Raw genomic sequence first — 17,637 nt, forward strand, 5'->3', positions numbered from 1 at the left:
TGGGGGCCCAGGCTACCACACGAGGCTGGCCTGGCTCCCCACCCTGACTGGTCCACAGAAGGAAGGGGCAGGGTCTCCTGGGCAGAAGAAGAAGAGCACTTATTCTTACACAACAGAAAGGCTACCCTGGGGTGGCTTTTCATCTACTGCGCCTTCGTCCTAGTAGCAAGACAGGAAGAATCTGAAAAGAAGCCATTCAGCTCCCTCATCTGGTAACTCACTGGAGCCCTATAAAGACTCTGGGAGGTCAGTACTATTATCCCCATAGATGGCCATCTCTCTTCACCACACTCCCAGGGCAGCCAAGAGTTTACACCGTAAGTCCATCAATAAACATATACAAGAATGTTCACAGCGGCATTATTCATAGTAGCCAAGAAGTGTAAACAACCCACAACCAAAAATGTCTATCAACAGTAGAATGGATAAATAAACATGGAATACTAGGCAGCAGTGAAAAAGATCTACTGCTACATACAACATGAATGAATCTCAGATGTAATGTTGAGCAAAAGAAGTCAGACATTTATATGAAGTTCCAAAACAAGGAAAATCAATCTATTGATAGAAGTCAGAAGAGTTTGGGGATATCAACTGGGAGAGGGCATGAGTAGTCCTGCTGGAATACTCTATAACTTGATATGCATGGTAGGTGCATGGATAAAAACATACATAAAAACCCTTCAAGCTGTACAGCTATGATTTGCCAGCTTTCTTATATGTAAGTCATAACTCAATAAAAATCTTTTTTAAAAAAAGAGATACGTGGCATCTTTGAATACACAGGCAACCCCAGGCAGCTCTTCACCAGGGACACACCTGTGCTGGGTCCTGGGTACTCCCCTATGCTCCACTGAAGCACTGTACCAGAAAAATTAGAAGCTAAGTTTCTCTGAGTTGAATCTGAGGACACCTGGCAGCAGAATCTCTAGAGAGCACTTTATAACCTGGACTCCAGGCCCACCACAGAGCTATAGGCTCTGCTCTTCACAGGGGGCCTGAGATTCCACATTTTCTTTTTGTTTGCTTTGAATAGGTAACACCTTCATAGGTTCAAAAATGAAAACATTATAAAAAGTATGCATTGAGAAGTCTCACTCCTACCCCTGCCTCTATCCATCCCATTCTCCCCTGTCCACAAAAAGAACCTAGTTTTATCAGCCTCCCATGTATCCTTCCAGGGATGTTTCTTCACGTAAATATGAACAATATAAACATATATTTTTATTTTTCCCTCTTTCTTACCAAAAGGTAGGTTACTACATACGTTGTTATACCTGGCTCTTTTTTTGGCCTAAAAACAAACTCCAGACCCCTTCCATTGAGTTCCCCGGACAGCCTTCCTATTCCTTTTTGTAGCTGCATAGTAGTCTATGGTATGAATGTACTAGAGTTTATTTAACTAGTCGCTTACTGATGGACACTTGGAATGTCTCCAGTCTTTTCAATGCCTTAATAAATAGCCTTGTGCAGAGGGCACTGCATAATATTCACAGAAGTACCTGTAGTAACAATTCCCAAAATATGGCTGGGGCAAAGGATAAATGCATTTGTAACCTATGTGAATGGAAATGCCATTTTCACACACTCCCCAATAGTTTTGCTACGCCTGAAACCTTGAGGTGCCTGCTTTAAACAACGCAGCTCTTCCCTACCCTACTACTAACACAGCCCCATGGGTCTTCATCAGTGCCAGAGTCGCCATCCTCTCAGCTCAGCCCCCACACCTGTCCTGTGGCAGCCTCACCTCGTCAAGTTTGGCATACCAGGTCCTGTAGGCCTTGTTCCCAAATCGAGAGGGCTGGTCCACCGGAGGGGTCTCATCAATCCACCTGTCCAGTGTGTTGAGAAGAGCGACCAGTTTCTCAATGGCCTGTGGGAGCAAAAGAGAGGGAACCAAGCCACAGTGACTAGTGGCTCCCAGCTAGAGCCACAGAGGGAAGTCCCAGTTGCTGCGGGACTATGACCCGTAAGCATGGCACTAACTGGCCGTTGCCCTTGCTGTCTCCTTTTCTCTCAAACATCCTGACTGTGAAGGAGGGTTCAGGGGAGCACGGTGAGCTTTAGAGAGGCAGCATGGCTGGGCTTGAGAAACAGCTGCAGTTTCAGCACCTGATCTAGAGTTAGTCTGCCAGGAAGGGGTCACTGGGCAAGCTCAAACTCCAGCCCTGATTGTTCTTTTTTTAAATAAGTTTTAAAGTATACAATTAATACCTGTTCATCACAGGAAGTAGAAATGTAACCGACAGAAAACTAAAATGACCAGTAATCCTGCTGTTCAGAAATAAACATTATTAACATTTTAACATACTTTTCTGTTTTGTTTTTTGCAGCATCTTTTCTTAATTGCGCTTTAAGTGAAAGTTCACAAATCAAAACTTACATACGCCTTCCTACGTATTCCTAGTTGCTCTCCCCCTAGTGAGTTAGCACACTCCTCCCCTCCACCCTGTATTCCCCGTGTCCATTCAGCCAGCTCCTGTCCCCTCTGCCTTCTCATCTCCCCTCCAGACAGGAGCTGCCCACAAAGTCTCATGTGTCTACTTGAGCCAGGAAACTCACTCCTCACCAGCATCATTTCCTGTCTTATAGTCTAGTCCAATCCCTGTCTGAAGAGTTGGCTTTGAGAATGGTTCCAGTCTTGGGCTAACAGAGGGTCCAGGGACCATGACCTCTGGGGTCCTTCTAGCCTCAGTCAGACCATTAAGTCTGGTCTTCTTATGAGAATTTGGGGTCTGCATTCCACTGATCTCCTGCTCCCTCAGGGGTTCTCTGTTGTGCTCCCTGTCAGGGCAGTCACCAGTTGTAGCCGGGCACCATCTAGTTCTTCTGGTCTCAGGCTGATGTAGTCTCTGCTTTATGTGGCCCTTTCTGTCTCCTGGGCTCGTAATTATCTTGTGTCTTTGCTGTTTGTCATTCTCCTTCGCTCCCGGTAGGTTGAGGCCGACTGATGAATCTTAGATGGCCGCTTGCTAGCATTTAAGACCCCAGATGCCACTCACCAAAGTGGGATGCAGAAGGTTTTCTAAATACATTTTGTTATGCCAATTGACCTAGATGTCCCCTGAAACCATGGTCCTCAGACCCCTGGCCCCTGCTACTCTGGTCTTTGAAGTGTTCAGTTGTATTCAGGAAACTTCTTTGTTTTTGGTTTAGTCCAGTTGTGCTGGTATCTCCTGTATCGTGTGTTGTCTTTCCCTTCACCTAAATTAGGTTCTAATTAGTGAAAACCCCTCTCCCTCCCTCCCCACCAAAGAATATTTTCTTGTGTTTAAACTACTTCTTCAGTTCTTATAATAGTACTCTCATACAATATTTGTCCTTTGCAACTAATTTCACTCAGCCTTCCGGAATCCTCCATGTTACGAGGTATTTCACAATTCATCGTGGTTCTTTATAGATAAGCAGTATACCACTGTGTGAATATACCATAATTTATTTATCCATTCATTTGTTGATGTGCACCTTGGTTGCTACCATCTTTTTGCTATTGTAAATAGTGCTGCAATGAACATGGGTGTACATGTATCTGTTCGTGTGAAGGCTATTTTTTCTCTAGGATATACTCCAAGGAGTGGGATTGCTGGATCGTATGTTAGTTCTATTTCTGGCTTTTAAAGGAAGCACCAAATCGATTTCCAGAGTGGTTGTACCATTTTACATTTCCACCATCAGTGTATAAGTGTTCCAGTCTCTCCACAACCTCTCCAACATTTATTATTTTGTGTTTTTTGGATTAACGCCAGCCTTCTTGGAGTGAGATGGCATCTCACTGCAGTTTTGATTTGTATTTCTCTAATGGCTAGTGATTGTGAGCATTTCCTCATGTATCTGTTAGCTGCCTCAATGTCTTCTTTGGTGAAGTGCCTGTTCATATTCTTTGCCCATTTTTTAATTGGGTTATTTGTGTTTTTATTGTCGAGTTTTTGCAGTATCATGTAGGTTTTAAAGATCAGACACTGATTGGAATTGTTGTAGCTAAAAACTTTTTCCCAGTCTGTAGGTAATCTTTTTACTCTTTTGGTGAAATCTTTGGGTGAGCGTAAGTGTTTGATTTTTAGAAGCTCCCAGTTATCTAGTTTCTCTTCTGGTGTTTGTGCATTGTTAGCAATGTTTTGTATATTGTTTATGCCATGTACTAGGGCTCCTAACGTTGTCCCTATTTTCTTTTCCATGATCTTTATCGTTTTAGATTTTATATTTAGGTCTTTGATACATTTTGAGTTAGTTTTTGTGCATGGAGTGAGGTATGGGTCTTGTTTCATTTTTTTGCAGATGGATATCCACTTATGCCAGCACCATTTGTTAAAAAGACTCTTTTCCCCATTTACCTGTTTTGGGGCCTTTGTCAAATATCAACTGCTCATATGTTGATGGATTTATGTCTGGATTCTCAATTCTGTTCCATTGGTCCATGTATCTGTTGTTGTACCAGTACCAGGCTGTTTTGACTACTGTGGCAGTATAATAGGTTCTTAAATTAGGTAAAGTAAGGCCTCGCACTTTGTTCTTCTTTTTCAGTAATGCCTTATTTATCCGGGGCCTCTTTCCCCTCCATATGAACTTGGTGATTTGTTTCTCCATCTCATTAAAGGATGTCCTTGGGATTTGGATCGGAATTGCATTAAATGTATAGATCGCTTTTGGTAGAATAGACATTTTTATAATGTTAAGTCTTCCTATCCACGATCAAGGTATGTTCTTCCACTTATGTAAGTCTCTTTTGGTTTCTTGCAGAAGCGTACTGTAGTTTTCTTTGTATAAGTCTTTTACATCTCTGGTAAGATTTATTCCTAAGTATTTTATCTTCTTGGGGGCTATTGTAAATGGCATTGATTTGGTGATTTCCTCTTCAATGTTCTTTTTGTTGGTGTAGAGGAATCCAACTGATTTTTTTTTTTATCTTTATCTTGTATCCTGATACTCCGCTGAACTCTTCTATTAGTTTCAATAGTTTCCTGGAGGATTCCTTAGGGTTTTCTGTGTATAAGATCATGTCATCTGCAAATAGAGATACTTTTACTTCTTCCTTGCCAACCTGGATGCCTCTTGCTCCTTCTTGATTGTTATTTGCTTGATATATTTTTTTCCCTCCTTTGAGTTTTTGTTTTGTGTCTTTAAGTCCAAGGTGTGTCTCTTGTAGGCAGCATATAGATGAATCGTGTTTTTTAAAAACCATTCTGCCACTCCCTGTCTCTTTATTGGTACATTTAGTCCATTTACATTCAGCGTAATTACAATTGGTATGAGTTTAGCGCTGTCATTTTGATGTCTTTTTTTGTGTGTTGTTGACAGTTTCTTTTTTCCACTTAATTTTTGGTGTTGAGTGGTTTTTATTTATATATTGTCTTTTCCTCTTTTTCTTTGTTGTTGATTTTGTTTTTGCTGAGTCTATGTTTTTCTTGTATTTTATTTTGATGTGTAGGATTGTTAGTTTCCTTTGTAGTTACCTTAATATTTACCCCTATTTTTCTAAGTTTAAACCAAACTTTTATTTCCTTACATCACCTTGACTTCCTCTCCATATGAAAGATCTATGGCTACATTTTTTAGTCCTTCTTTATTGATTTAATGCTGTCATCTTTTACATTATGAAATCGCTGTTTCCATGGTTTGAGCGTTTTTTTTTATCTTGATCTATTTTTGTGATTTCCCTATCTGGGTTGATATCTGGTTGCTCTGGCCTGTGTTCTAGTAAGTATTGGGTTGATATCTGACATCACTGATTTTCTAACCAGAGAACTCCCTCTAGTATTTCTTGTAGTTTTGGTTTGGTTTTTGCAAATTTCCTAAACTTCTGTTTATCTGGAAATGTCCTAATTTCACCTTCATATTTGAGACAGTTTTGCTGGATACACGATTCTTGGCCGGCAATTTTTTTTCCTTCAATGCTTTCTATGTCATCCCATTGTCTTCTTGCCTGCGTGGTTTCTGCTGAGTAGTCCGACCTTATTCTTATTGACTCTCCTTTGTAGGTGACTTTTTGTTTATCCCTAGCCACTCTTAAAATTCTCCATCTTTGGTTTTGGCAAGTTTGATTATAATATGTCCTGGTGACTTTCTTTTGGGATCTGCCTTATATGGGGTTCAATGAGCATCTCGGATAGATATCTTCTCATCTTTCACAATATCAGGGAAGTTTTCTGCAAACAAATCTTCAACAATTCTCTCTGTATTTTCTGTTCTCTCTTCCTGTCTGGTACTCCAGTCACTCATAGGTTATTTCTCTTGATAGACTCCCATATGATTCTTAGGCTTTCTTCATTTTTTTTAATTTTTTTACCTGATTTTTCTTTGAATATATTGGTGCTGAGTGTCTTATCTTCGATCTCACTAATTCTGACCTCCATTTCCTCAATTCTGCGCCTCTGACTTTCTATTGAGTTGTCTAATTCTCTAATTTTATTGTTAATCTTCTGAATTTCTGATTGCTGCCTCTCTATGATTCTTGCAGCCTATTCAGTTTTTCATTATGCTCTTCAATAACCTTCTTAATTTCCTCCACTGCTTTATCTGTGTGTTCCTTGGCTTGTTCTGTGTTTTCCCTGATCTCCTTCCTGATCTCTTGAAGAGTTCTGTATATTAATCTTTGTATTCTGCCTCTGGTAATTCCAGGAAGATTTGGTCATCCAGGAGATTCTTTGATATTTTGTTTTGAGAGCTTGTTGAAGCGATCATGGTCTGCTCCTTTACGTGATTTGATATTGACTGTTGTCTCCAAGCCATCTATAAGTTACTGTATCAATTTATTTCATGTTTGCTTACTGTATCCTAGCTTCTTGCTTTATTTTGTTTTGATATCCCCAAATAGGCTACTTGAGAGAACTAGCTTGATTATTTGCATCTTTGAAGCTCTAATGTCCTGTCACCAGGTGGCTAGAACTGTTACCAGGTATATGAGCCTAGGGATCATTCACTTTCTTGCACGGATCCAACTCAGGTGTCCAGGTTGTTGGTCACCAAGTGTGTGGTTCAGGCTCTGTCCTAGAGTCTCAGAGGGACAGGGGTGATAGGCATAGGCACAAGTATCTGGTTGAAGCAGGGGGTCACGCTCTAAGCAAGGCATGGGGCTGACAATCGTCCCCCAAGTGTCTGTAAGGAAAGCATGCCCCTGTACCCTGGAGTGCACAGGTAGGTGGGTTCTGCAGCCAGACCATGGTACCCGATGCTTTTGGTTGTAAGGACTGGGAGGCACCACTTATCCTTGGACCTCTGTTGCGGGTGGCTAGGTAGTGTAGGTAGAGCCATTAGTCCTCAGGCCCCGGATATGGCTAGATAAGCACCCTGCTTAATAGGCTGAGTGGTGTCAAACGTCTACCTCCCCCCCGCACCCCCCCCCCCGCCTCTTCAGCTCACAGCTGAAACAGTTGAAGTCAGATCTCAGGCACATATACCACTGCAGTTTGCAATTAAGGACTTAAGCTCCTGAAATGCGCCCACACAGGTCCATGCAGGGGTGAAAGGCATTCAAAGTCTGGGGACCATTTGTTCCTGGATAGGAGCTGCTTCTGCCCTGGGTTCCCAGCTTACAGAAGCCAGCAGACTATCTTTTCCCCAATTGTTAGTTTATTCCTTTTCCAAGGCCAGGAGAATGGCTCAGGATGCGCAGCAGAACCTATCTCAGGCCCAGGGAAATTGACAGACACCGAAGCCAGCTTGGGTGCTGGGGGCGCAGTAAGTTAGATGCAAGTACTTAGCTTTTGCCAAGAGCACTGTTCTTCTCTGATTCCTAAGGCATGAGTAGACTGTGTGGCTCACTATCTCTCCCTGAGGAAACCACACCCCAAACGCTGCCAGGGGATCATGCCTGAGGGGCTCCGATTCCCACAAAGTCAGGTTAGGCAACGCCTCACTGAACTGTCTCTCCCTCCCCCTGCCACTCAGTCCAATTTTCTAACTTTGCCTTTGATGTTCAGGGCTCCTAACTTGTTATATATACAATGGCTTCACTTGTTTTTTCAGGTCTTTGTTGTAAGAGGGACCACCGGAAGCATCTGACTACTCTGCTGTCTTTGCCCTGCCTCTCCTCTACTGTTTATCATGATAAGAATTTTAAAGTCAGGTGGACCTGGATTCAAATTTCAGTTAAACCACCATTAGTTGCTATGAAACTTTGAGTAAGTAACATTAACTCTGAGTTTCAGTTTTTTCATCTCAAAAATCCAGATAATAATCCCTGCCTCATAAGGCTATGGCAAGGACTAAATACCAATCCACAAAAACTGTATGGCACAGGATAATGGTAATATTTAAACACATACACCTCCTTAAAAATGGATCACAGGGCCTTGTAGCCTGATCATTTTCCTCAGTATATCATGACCCTCATCCCACATCAACATGTAAACAAAATTTTACGATATCCTTTAATAAGTGACCAGCATTTCACTGTACCAATGTACCATAATTTATTTAGCAAATTCCTCACTGTTAAGTATCTGGGTTACTTCCAACAGTTCATAACTATAAACAACACTGATAAACTACAAACAACTGACCCTGTGCAATGAATAGGTCAAAGGTCTGACTGCATGCAATGCTTTGTGTGACCTGCTGAGTCTGAGAGCCCATTTCTCTCACCTATCCAACAGAAGAACTGAGGAAGGAAAGATGTCACAGGGATGCAAAAGATATTCAGAGTCAGGTAACCCTGGGAAGTGGGTCCCTGCCAGGAAGCCAATCTAGAACCCGCCAGTGTCTTAGTGGGCACAAACCAGATAAGGAGAAACCTCAGGAAATCTAGCACTGGGGAGAACCAGCAGGATGGATATCCACATGAGAAACTGTGGCTGGGAGGAGAGCAAGGCACAGTCAGGTGTACTATTGTTGAGACTCTCCAGAGGAGCAGAGATCCTTGAGGGCTGTGTGTGTACTGAGGAAGGGAGAGACGAGGCTAATAGAACCCATGCCAGCCAGTGCCCCTGGCTGCCTCACTTCGAGAGGAACAAATCACATTGTGATCTATGTAAGTAACGCCCCCTGGCATTGTGTGATACAATGGCCCTGAGTGGTGGTCTCTCTCATCTCCTCTTTGCCTAAGCTTGGGGAGTGGGAGAGTAAAAGCTACCTGCAAAAGGGTGATTTCCTTTACACCTGATGGAGGCAGAGGGCCGGGGTGACACAGAGCTGCCTTGCTGAGATGTGACAGAAAGTGCTGCCAGAGCCTAGCTTTGTGAAGAACCAGGTCAGCAGAAACAGCTAATGAGGGCAGACCAAACCTGACCCCATGCACCAACTGTGACTTACAATGGATGGCACAGTACTCTGGGCCCCTGGAACCACCAGCAAGCCCCGAATTCCCTGAAGATCTCAGGTCTTTCGTGAGGCACTGAAGGGATAAAGAAGGTGGCTCCAAAGGCCAACAGGAGCCAGGCCTCAGCTGCTAGCTCAGCTGGGCCAATAAATAATTAAAAGACCCCCTGCCCCCCTTTCTGGATAGGGCTTTTTGAATGCAAGGGGCTGTTGCTATTGTTTGGAGCCTGACAGAGGAGAGGAGTTGGAGGGGGAGAGAATTGTGGACTGGGGCCCCCACGAGGCTCAAAGAATAATCTGAGCTACCTTCCATCTCCCTGAATCAGTGCTTCCCTTTTGGATTTCAGGGGTGGGTAAAATTTTCCCTGAAAATTTTGCTTGCCAACTTTTTCATTTGGCCCTTTAATACATTAAAAAACAAACAAAACAACTACAAAAATAAATCTCCTATCTACTATCACCTGAAGAGTAGAACAGACATAATCTCAAAATCAAGGACGGCCCTCTTAACTGCCTATTAGTCTATGACAAACGCACTCCACTGCCCCTGCTTCTTCTCTTTGCTGTGGGTGGTATGGAAGCCGCCACCCCATACCACTCTGCCCTCTCCCAAGCTGCAGCTGCCATTTCTGCAGTAGTAGACAGAAGCAAGACGAAGCCAGAGACCTGAACAGCTGCACCAGGCAGAAGAGAGGCCCCATCTGTGGCCTTTGGCCACGTGCTGTGATCCATGCCTTCTGCTGTCCCTGCTGGCTGTGGGCAGAAGCTCAGAGACCTCTGGAGACTAAACTAGTCATCTCTGCCCACCAAGTGAGGACCAGCCATGCAATACTTCACAGCTCAGGAAGAGCCCAGATTAAAGCAACCATGATGCTAATTAAAGCTAGAACTGAATAAAGCTAATTATGACAATAAAAAAAAAAAAAAAAAAAACCAAATCCATTGCCATCGAGTCAATTCCAACTCATAGCAACCCTACAGAACAGGAGAACTGCCCCACAGAGTTTCCAAGCAGCGCCTAGTGGATTCACACTGCCGACCTTTTGGTTCGCAGCCATAGCTATTAACCACTACACCACCAGAGTATAGCTAACAATAAGGACACTTAGTATGTGCCAGGCACTGTGCTAAAACCCTACATGGGAGAGCTCAGTAAATGTGACAGGACCCATAAGTAGGTCTGATTACTCTTTCCACCTCACAGATGAGAAAACGGAAGGTCAGAGGGGACAAGGTCACTCAGCTCAGAGCTGACGGTATCAAAACCCATTAAGCCTGATTCCAGAACCCAAGCTCTTACCCACGCTGCATTCCTGCCAAAAGAACAGCTCATAAGCTAAGACAATGCCTGGTTGGTGGGGTTACCTGCCATAAAAGTCTCAGGGGTAATTAAGGAACCTGGAAGGGATCTGGTAGCTAAGGATTTGCTGAGGTAATTACAACTTCTCTTTTAGTTAGCCCTTCCCCCACCACATTCCCTGGTTCATTGACCTCAGCTGGATGAGGAGGGGCTCTCTCTCTCTCTCTCTCTCCCCAGTCATCCTACACCCACAACCACTGCCAGGGTGCTTGGCAGACCCAAGAGGGACCCAAGAAGCCACTGGTGGACCAGCTTCCAAAGGAAGGCAAACCATCCTGGGGCACAGGCCTGGCTCCCCTCAAGTGGACAGGGTAAGGACCTACACCATCCAGCAGCCAGTTAGGGCCCCGGAAGAGGTGGCTCCACCAGGTCAGGCTATGAAGGCTAAAGCAGCAATGTTAGCTTTGGGACAGGTTGAGAAACTGGCGAGAGGCAGGGCCAGGCCTTACCCAGCATGGCCCGAGGCTGTGGCTGGAGAGATGGGTAAGGAAAAGCTGAGAGACAGGGCAGCACAAGCCCTGGTGTATGACATAAGCAGGTCACAGTGACTCTGGGCCAACCGGGACAGCAACCCAACAGGCCATGAAAGGCCTGGGACTCAGCCCTGGGAGACAGCACCCAGCAACAGCACGCAACCTGCAGAACCACACCTTCCAATGGGTATCCACCTGCGTGCAACTCCTGCCCTCCCTGCACGAACAAGTCTGACTCTGAAGCAGCATCAAAAAGCACCCACCTGGCAGTGTGAACCCAAAGTCTAAAAAATGTGTGTCCTTCAATCCAGTAATTCTACTTTGAGGAGTAAATCCTTAGAGAACAATGCCCACAGGACAGCAATGCTTAGGGAATACAACCTAAAAATCTAAAATTCGGGGGTTGTTGAAATGAACAAGGGCACAGCTCAGTGGCACAGCTGTTTCCGCTCCTCACAGTGTCCTGGAATGTGAGCAGGAGAAGGTCTGAGCAGTACTCCCCAGCTGTTAACAGGGGCTGCCCCTGGACACTGGGTATGAGGGAGAACAGGAGGAAGCAGTCAGTGTTTTTGTTAATGTTATCCATGCCTCTATTAGTGACCTCTTCAATGAGTACATTTACTTCTTTGTAATCTTTTCTAATTTAAACGGTTATGTAAAAATACCAGTAAACAAAAATGAAATAGCAGATTTACTCTGATCCTATTTTTATAAGTATACATCTATTTACAGATTAAAAAAATATTAGAAATAGAGACACCAAATGTTGACCACACTTGTGTTTGGGTGATCATATTTTCTGCACTGTCCCAGTTGTGGGCAATGAGCACATGCGACTTTCTTGAGCTATTTTTGGAAAGGCAGTTGAAGCAGGATCCCTGCCTGGGCCTACCTCGGAGACTTTGTACTCGAAGGTCAGCTTCTTCCCCTTCACACCTTCGTTGAGGGTGAGGATGAATCCGATGTAGTCTGCGTATGCCTACCAAACAGAGAAGGAAATGGGGGTATGGAGAGGGGTGTCAGGTCCACCACCCTGTACACCCTGGCCAGCCCCCCAGCTCCATCCAGTTGCTGAAGAGTACCAAGCTACCTCTGACTCCCAAACTGGTAGCAGAAGTAGAAAGATGACACCAAACACCCCACCTCCAAAAAAGCCAGCAAGTCAACCACAACAATAACCCCTGACTGCCAGCCGGCATACACTGAGTGCTCACTACTGCTGCTGGCAGCCTCTTTATACACAACCACTGTGAGGCAGATATTATCAATAAATTCATTTTACAGATGAAATGAGGCTTCAGGAGAAGTGACTTACCCAAGGACTCCTAAGACCAAGATCTCATCAGATGTGAAGCTAAGACTCAGCCAGCCTAACTCCAAAGCTGAGTGGCTGAGAGCTTGACCACAATACTACACTGCCAGGAGTTTCAAGGAACATCACTGAGGGTTCCTTGCCCCTTCATTTCAGCCCCCAGTCCCTCCCCTAGTAGTCTTCTGGGTGTTTCCCCCACCACAAGCTAGACTGTGTGGATGCAGTGCAGATGCCCTGTTCTCAGGAGGTGTACACAGGCATCCTGTGGGAGTGTCTCCCAACACACACAGCCTCAGCTTTCAACCGAGCACTCTCTTCCCTGCAGCATTGCAAGTTACATCCAGCAGAGGAATAAGAAAGCACAGAGGCCCCTGATGAAGCAGTTCTTGGGAGCAAGTAACTCCTGTTTGGTCTTGTTTCTTCATCATCCCTTTTCCTCTTACTTTGTTCCTTCCTTATCCAAGCTTAAAGATGCCAGGAGTCCCCACAGCAAGTCCTGAGATAACTATGCCCAATCACTTAATATCTACAAGGGAGCATTCCCATGCCAAGATCCTCCTGCCAACCTGTGGAATGGCCCCAGGTAGAAACAAGGGGTCACACAGCTGGTCAAGCAGATTAGCAATAGCAACCCTCCCGGCCCAGGGCAAGTTTTAGCCTTTGTCCTAATTAATTTATGATAGCCGGTGTTCGCAATCACTCCAATCTTCAAAGTACGCTGGAACGCAAGGATAGGAAGCAGCAAGGGATGACATTACCCTCCACATGTCCCTGCTCCCACATAGGTCCAGGTCTCTAGTTACTAAAACTCAGGGCATTTTTATAAACACAACTGTGTGCAGAGTTTCCACCAACATAATGGTAAAAATGACATAACAACATCAATAGTAAGTATGCCTATTGTTCAGTAAGGCCTACTGCATACCTAGCACTGGGCTAACTGCTTTTTGGCTTTAAGTCATCTTGGCCTCCAAACAACCCATTTTGCTGTAGAGGAAACTGAGCTCAACCAGGTTAAGCACCTTGCCTAAGTCACAGGAAGAGAAAATAGCAGCCCAGGGTTTCAAGGCCACACCTCTCTGACTTCAAAGTCCATGTTCTTGGCCACTGTACTCTGCTGCCTAGTGAAACCCTGTGGGCCACAGCACAACTCCAACAGATTCACTCAGTCCAGCCACAACAGGTCCGTGCACTTGAGTGATAAGCTTCACAGCAAGTAAAAGGCTTCTCTATCAGGTGTCACTGAACTTACGCTCCAGAAGAAAAAGTGGCCAACACTTCCAAAAAATGTTGGTGCTTAGAGCAAAGTCTGCAAACTTTCCCTCCAAACGACCAGACAGTAAATATTTTGGGCTCTGTGGGCCATGCAGTCTGGGCCTCGACTTCTCAATTCCACCCATCTCTACCATGGTAGCATGAAAGTGCCCATAGACAATATGTAAACAAATGAGTGTGGCTGTGTTCCAGTAGAACTTTACTTACAAAACAGATAGCAGGCCAGATTAGGTTGGCAGGCAGTAATTGCCGATCCCTGGCCAAGAACATACTGGATCAGTATCGGGGGGCTCTAAAGCATGAACCTTTTCAACATCACCTCAACCACTTACGTACTATGACATCTTGCTAAGTTCCTTTATCTCTTAGTCTCAGTTTCATCACCTAAAAAGTGATGACAATCACAGAACTGATCTCACATCATAAACACCTAGTCCTCCTTGGAAAATAACTAGAGGGGAAAGCAAGAAACCAAACGGATGCAGACAAACACCACCAAGAATGATCCACCCCATAATTTCAATAGCTGACATTGAGAAATGTGAGGCAGAGCAGCCAAGATGATGAAAGGACTCAAAACCCTGATCTTTGAGGAGCAGTTGAAGGGATTAAGGTGTTTATTCTGAAGAAGACTCGGGAAGAACACCTCAGAATAGACATGATAACCACCTCCAAATACTTAGAAGGCTGGTTTGTGAAAGAGGAACCAAACAGACTCGTAGGGTCTCAAGTCACAACTAGGCTAAGCATAGAAAGAAGCTCTAGGGTTTGGGTTCAATGTTGGAATAGCAGACTCGTTAGAGAGAATCTACCAAGCTTACAAGAGCCCTAGTGCCCGCCCTGCTGTACATGTGACACTCCCCACCCCAGGTGACTGCAGCTGGGCCAAAGGCCTTACCTGAGAATTTGAAACTGCCTTTCCTTTTCTCAGTCCCAGTCTTTTACATACTGATTTTACCATATGCTCAGGAGGTGCAAACTCTCTTCTGCCCTCCATTTGGACTGTGCAGCAGAGGAAGGTGGTCTGCAGAAAGGGGACTTCCTGACTTTCTCCACTCAGTTTTCTAGGCCCTGGTTCCTGGTGTTTTTGAGGCATAGCCACATCCCTGGCCTAAGTTTCTAAGAGATAATCTCCTCTCCTTTTGATATGCTGACTCTCAGATTTGCTGTTACTTACAACCACGAATCAAAGTGGCCCACTCCATCATTTAGGACATTCATGTTCAGCCAATATAACAACACTCAGTGGTCAATAGTTTATGAGAACCAGGAGCAGAGTTCTCCAGAGTTACCCTGGCCTCAGCCACCAGAGATATTTGGGCAGAAGCATCCCTGAGTCCTGCCCCTAAGGAGGAGGGGCAGCCAGCTCCTCTGTCACCTTGCTCCCCAGCTTACAACAGCTCAGGCTCTGAGAACAAGAAGGGCCAGGAGCTCACAGCCCCTGTCATGCCTAGAAAACCATTGTCTTTGGAAAAAACAAGTTTCTCGGAGAAGAACTGTACCCTCACCCCAGTTCTGACCCAACAGTGCAGACACCACTGTACCTGAGAACGCTTCCATTTGCCCATGTCCGGCACTGTATGAATCTCCTTCTTTGGAATGATGAAGTTCTGAGCAGCTGGAGGGGTTTCCTCCGAAGAACCTTGATAAAGAAAATGAAAAAGTAAGCAGGTAAACAGAATCCTCCCATGCAACACTTACACGCTCACACTTTTAAAGCAAGACTCCAACCTCCAAACCATAGCAGAAACCAGACACCTACTCCCAGGACACAGTAACAGCTGGTTAACCCAAACCCACTGGCCTCCTGCTTTTCCTTACTCTGCACAGATCAGGACAACACGCAATCCCTTCGACAACCAAGACTGACCGTGCTTCTGCCAGGCCCTCATCTCCCACTCCCCATCTGGGCAGAAGAGTTAAAAAAAATTAAACCAAGTTGACCTTTTAGACACAAACAGGCAATTCAAAAGAAAAAAAAAATGGCCCCCATTTTTAACTCAGTAATGAAGTTACTCCTGAAGTTCACCCTTCAGCCAAAGATTCAGGCCTATGAAACAATTTAACACATGTAACTCAACCACAAATAGGAGACTAAATGGGTACACCAGCACAAAAGTGAAGACAAGAATGCCGGAAGGAACAGAACAACTGGACAAACGAAAATGGGGAACCAGAGGTTGAGAAGGGGAGAGTGTTGACAGATCACGGGTTTGGCACCCAATGTCACGAAACAATTTATGTATTGTTTAATGAAAAACTAATTTGCTCTGTAACCTTCACTTAAGGCACAATTAAAAGGAAAAAAAAAAAAACACAAATGGCCAATAAACATTTGAAAAAATTACCAACTTTCCAAAAGCAAAGAAATATAAATTAAATGAGATTTCTTTTGCCCTCTCAGGTTGGCAGATTAAAAACATCTGGCACTGATTCAAATAAGGGGAAACAGTAGCTCTCCTGTATTGTGGGTGAAAGTGTTGGTACAACCTGCTGAGTGCGCAATTAAACACTATCTTTTGAAATAAAAAAAAGTATATACCCCATTAAGCAAACAGATCTACATATAGGAGTCTATCCTACAGATATACTCACAAAAATACACAAAGATGTACATACAAGTGCTTACTGCATTGGAAAAAAAATCAGAAACCATCCAAGTATCAATTGATAAGGCAATGGGGTAAATAATGATATATCTTACAGCCTTGAACATTTTTTTCAAATGTTTATTGGCCGTTTACGGTTTGTTTTTTTTTTCCCCCAAAACCAAGGGGCAGTTCTACTTTGTTCTATAGGGCACTGTGAGTTGGAATCAACTCAATGGGATGTATACTATAATCCCATTTTTGTAAAAATCATAACTATACATGTTAATGTAAATAATACATATGCATTAGTATATGCATAGAGAAATCTAAAGTATTAAACAACAAAGTTAATAATTGTCATCTCTAGGAGGTGAGGTTTATAGGAGACTTTCATTTCCTAAGTTACATATTACTTTTTTTGTGTGATTTAGCTGAAAGTTTACAGAGCACATTACTCATTAAACAGTTAATACACAAATTGTTTTGTGACATTGGTTGCCAATCCCGCAATGTGTGAATACTCTCCCCTTCTCCACCCCAAGGTTCCCTGTTTCTGTTTAACCAGTTTTCCTGTCTTCCTGCCTTCTCTTTTTTGCTTTTAGGCTGGTGTGCCCATTAGTCTAGTGCAAATGATTGAATTATGATGCATGTCCCTCGTGTGTGTTATTGTTGGCCTTGTAGACCTGTCTAATCTTTGGCTGAAGGCTGAACCTCAGGAGTCACTTCAGTACTGAGTTAAAAGGGTGTCCAAAACGTTACACATTATTTTTAAAAACAAGCATATACACTTTTGTAGTCAGAAAAAAAAAAAAAAACTATTTTAGGTGGAGTTTCTATATTTTCAGAAGTTTAAAGAAAGAAAACACAGGGCAGCTCCTAGAGGCCTAGTGGGCTGACCTAGAGGCAAACCATTAAAGTTAACTACTTACTTGAAGGGAGTGGTCTCTCTAGCCAATCTAGACTCCCTTCACTTTGTGGCACTGGAAAATACAAACCCATAATCTCTTATCCATAATTCCAAAATCCAGAAAGTTCTGAAAACCCAAAGTTTTTTTCAGAAATTTGGCACAAACTCATTTGGTGGCAAAACTTGAACCTGAACTCATGTGAGGATAGTTAAAGGCTTTGTGTATCCCCCTCAGGGTATTTATACATTTTGCTGCAGAAATATTTTTGAGTTTGATTATGGGGTGTTGTTTTCTGAAATCTGAAGAACTCTGAATTCTAAAACACACCTGGCTCAAGAGGGTTGAGGGGTTGAATTAACTATTGAAGATGTTAGATTAGTAAGCATCTTCCTTTAAAAACGCAAGCTCTTCAGGAAGAGTAATGAACTGTCAGTCATTCACAATGCACCATAAATTTGTTCCTTTC

The 17,637-nt window shown here is 43.8% G+C and overlaps 1 protein-coding gene across 1 annotated transcript in view; it reads right to left on the reverse strand.

The window, feature by feature from the left end:
* PTPA (protein phosphatase 2 phosphatase activator) overlaps nucleotides 1-17,637 on the reverse strand; it is a 38,819-nt gene that overhangs the window by 17,159 nt on the left and 4,023 nt on the right. The window contains exons 2-4 of the mRNA XM_010587575.3: nucleotides 15,217-15,314; nucleotides 11,978-12,064; nucleotides 1,748-1,873 (exon numbers count right to left, since the gene is read on the reverse strand). Coding sequence (XP_010585877.2) covers nucleotides 1,748-1,873; nucleotides 11,978-12,064; nucleotides 15,217-15,314 — 311 coding nt within the window. The remainder of the gene's footprint in view (nucleotides 1-1,747; nucleotides 1,874-11,977; nucleotides 12,065-15,216; nucleotides 15,315-17,637) is intronic.

This window comes from Loxodonta africana, chromosome 9 (assembly GCF_030014295.1).
Source record: "Loxodonta africana isolate mLoxAfr1 chromosome 9, mLoxAfr1.hap2, whole genome shotgun sequence".
Taxonomy (NCBI): Eukaryota; Metazoa; Chordata; class Mammalia; order Proboscidea; family Elephantidae; genus Loxodonta; species Loxodonta africana.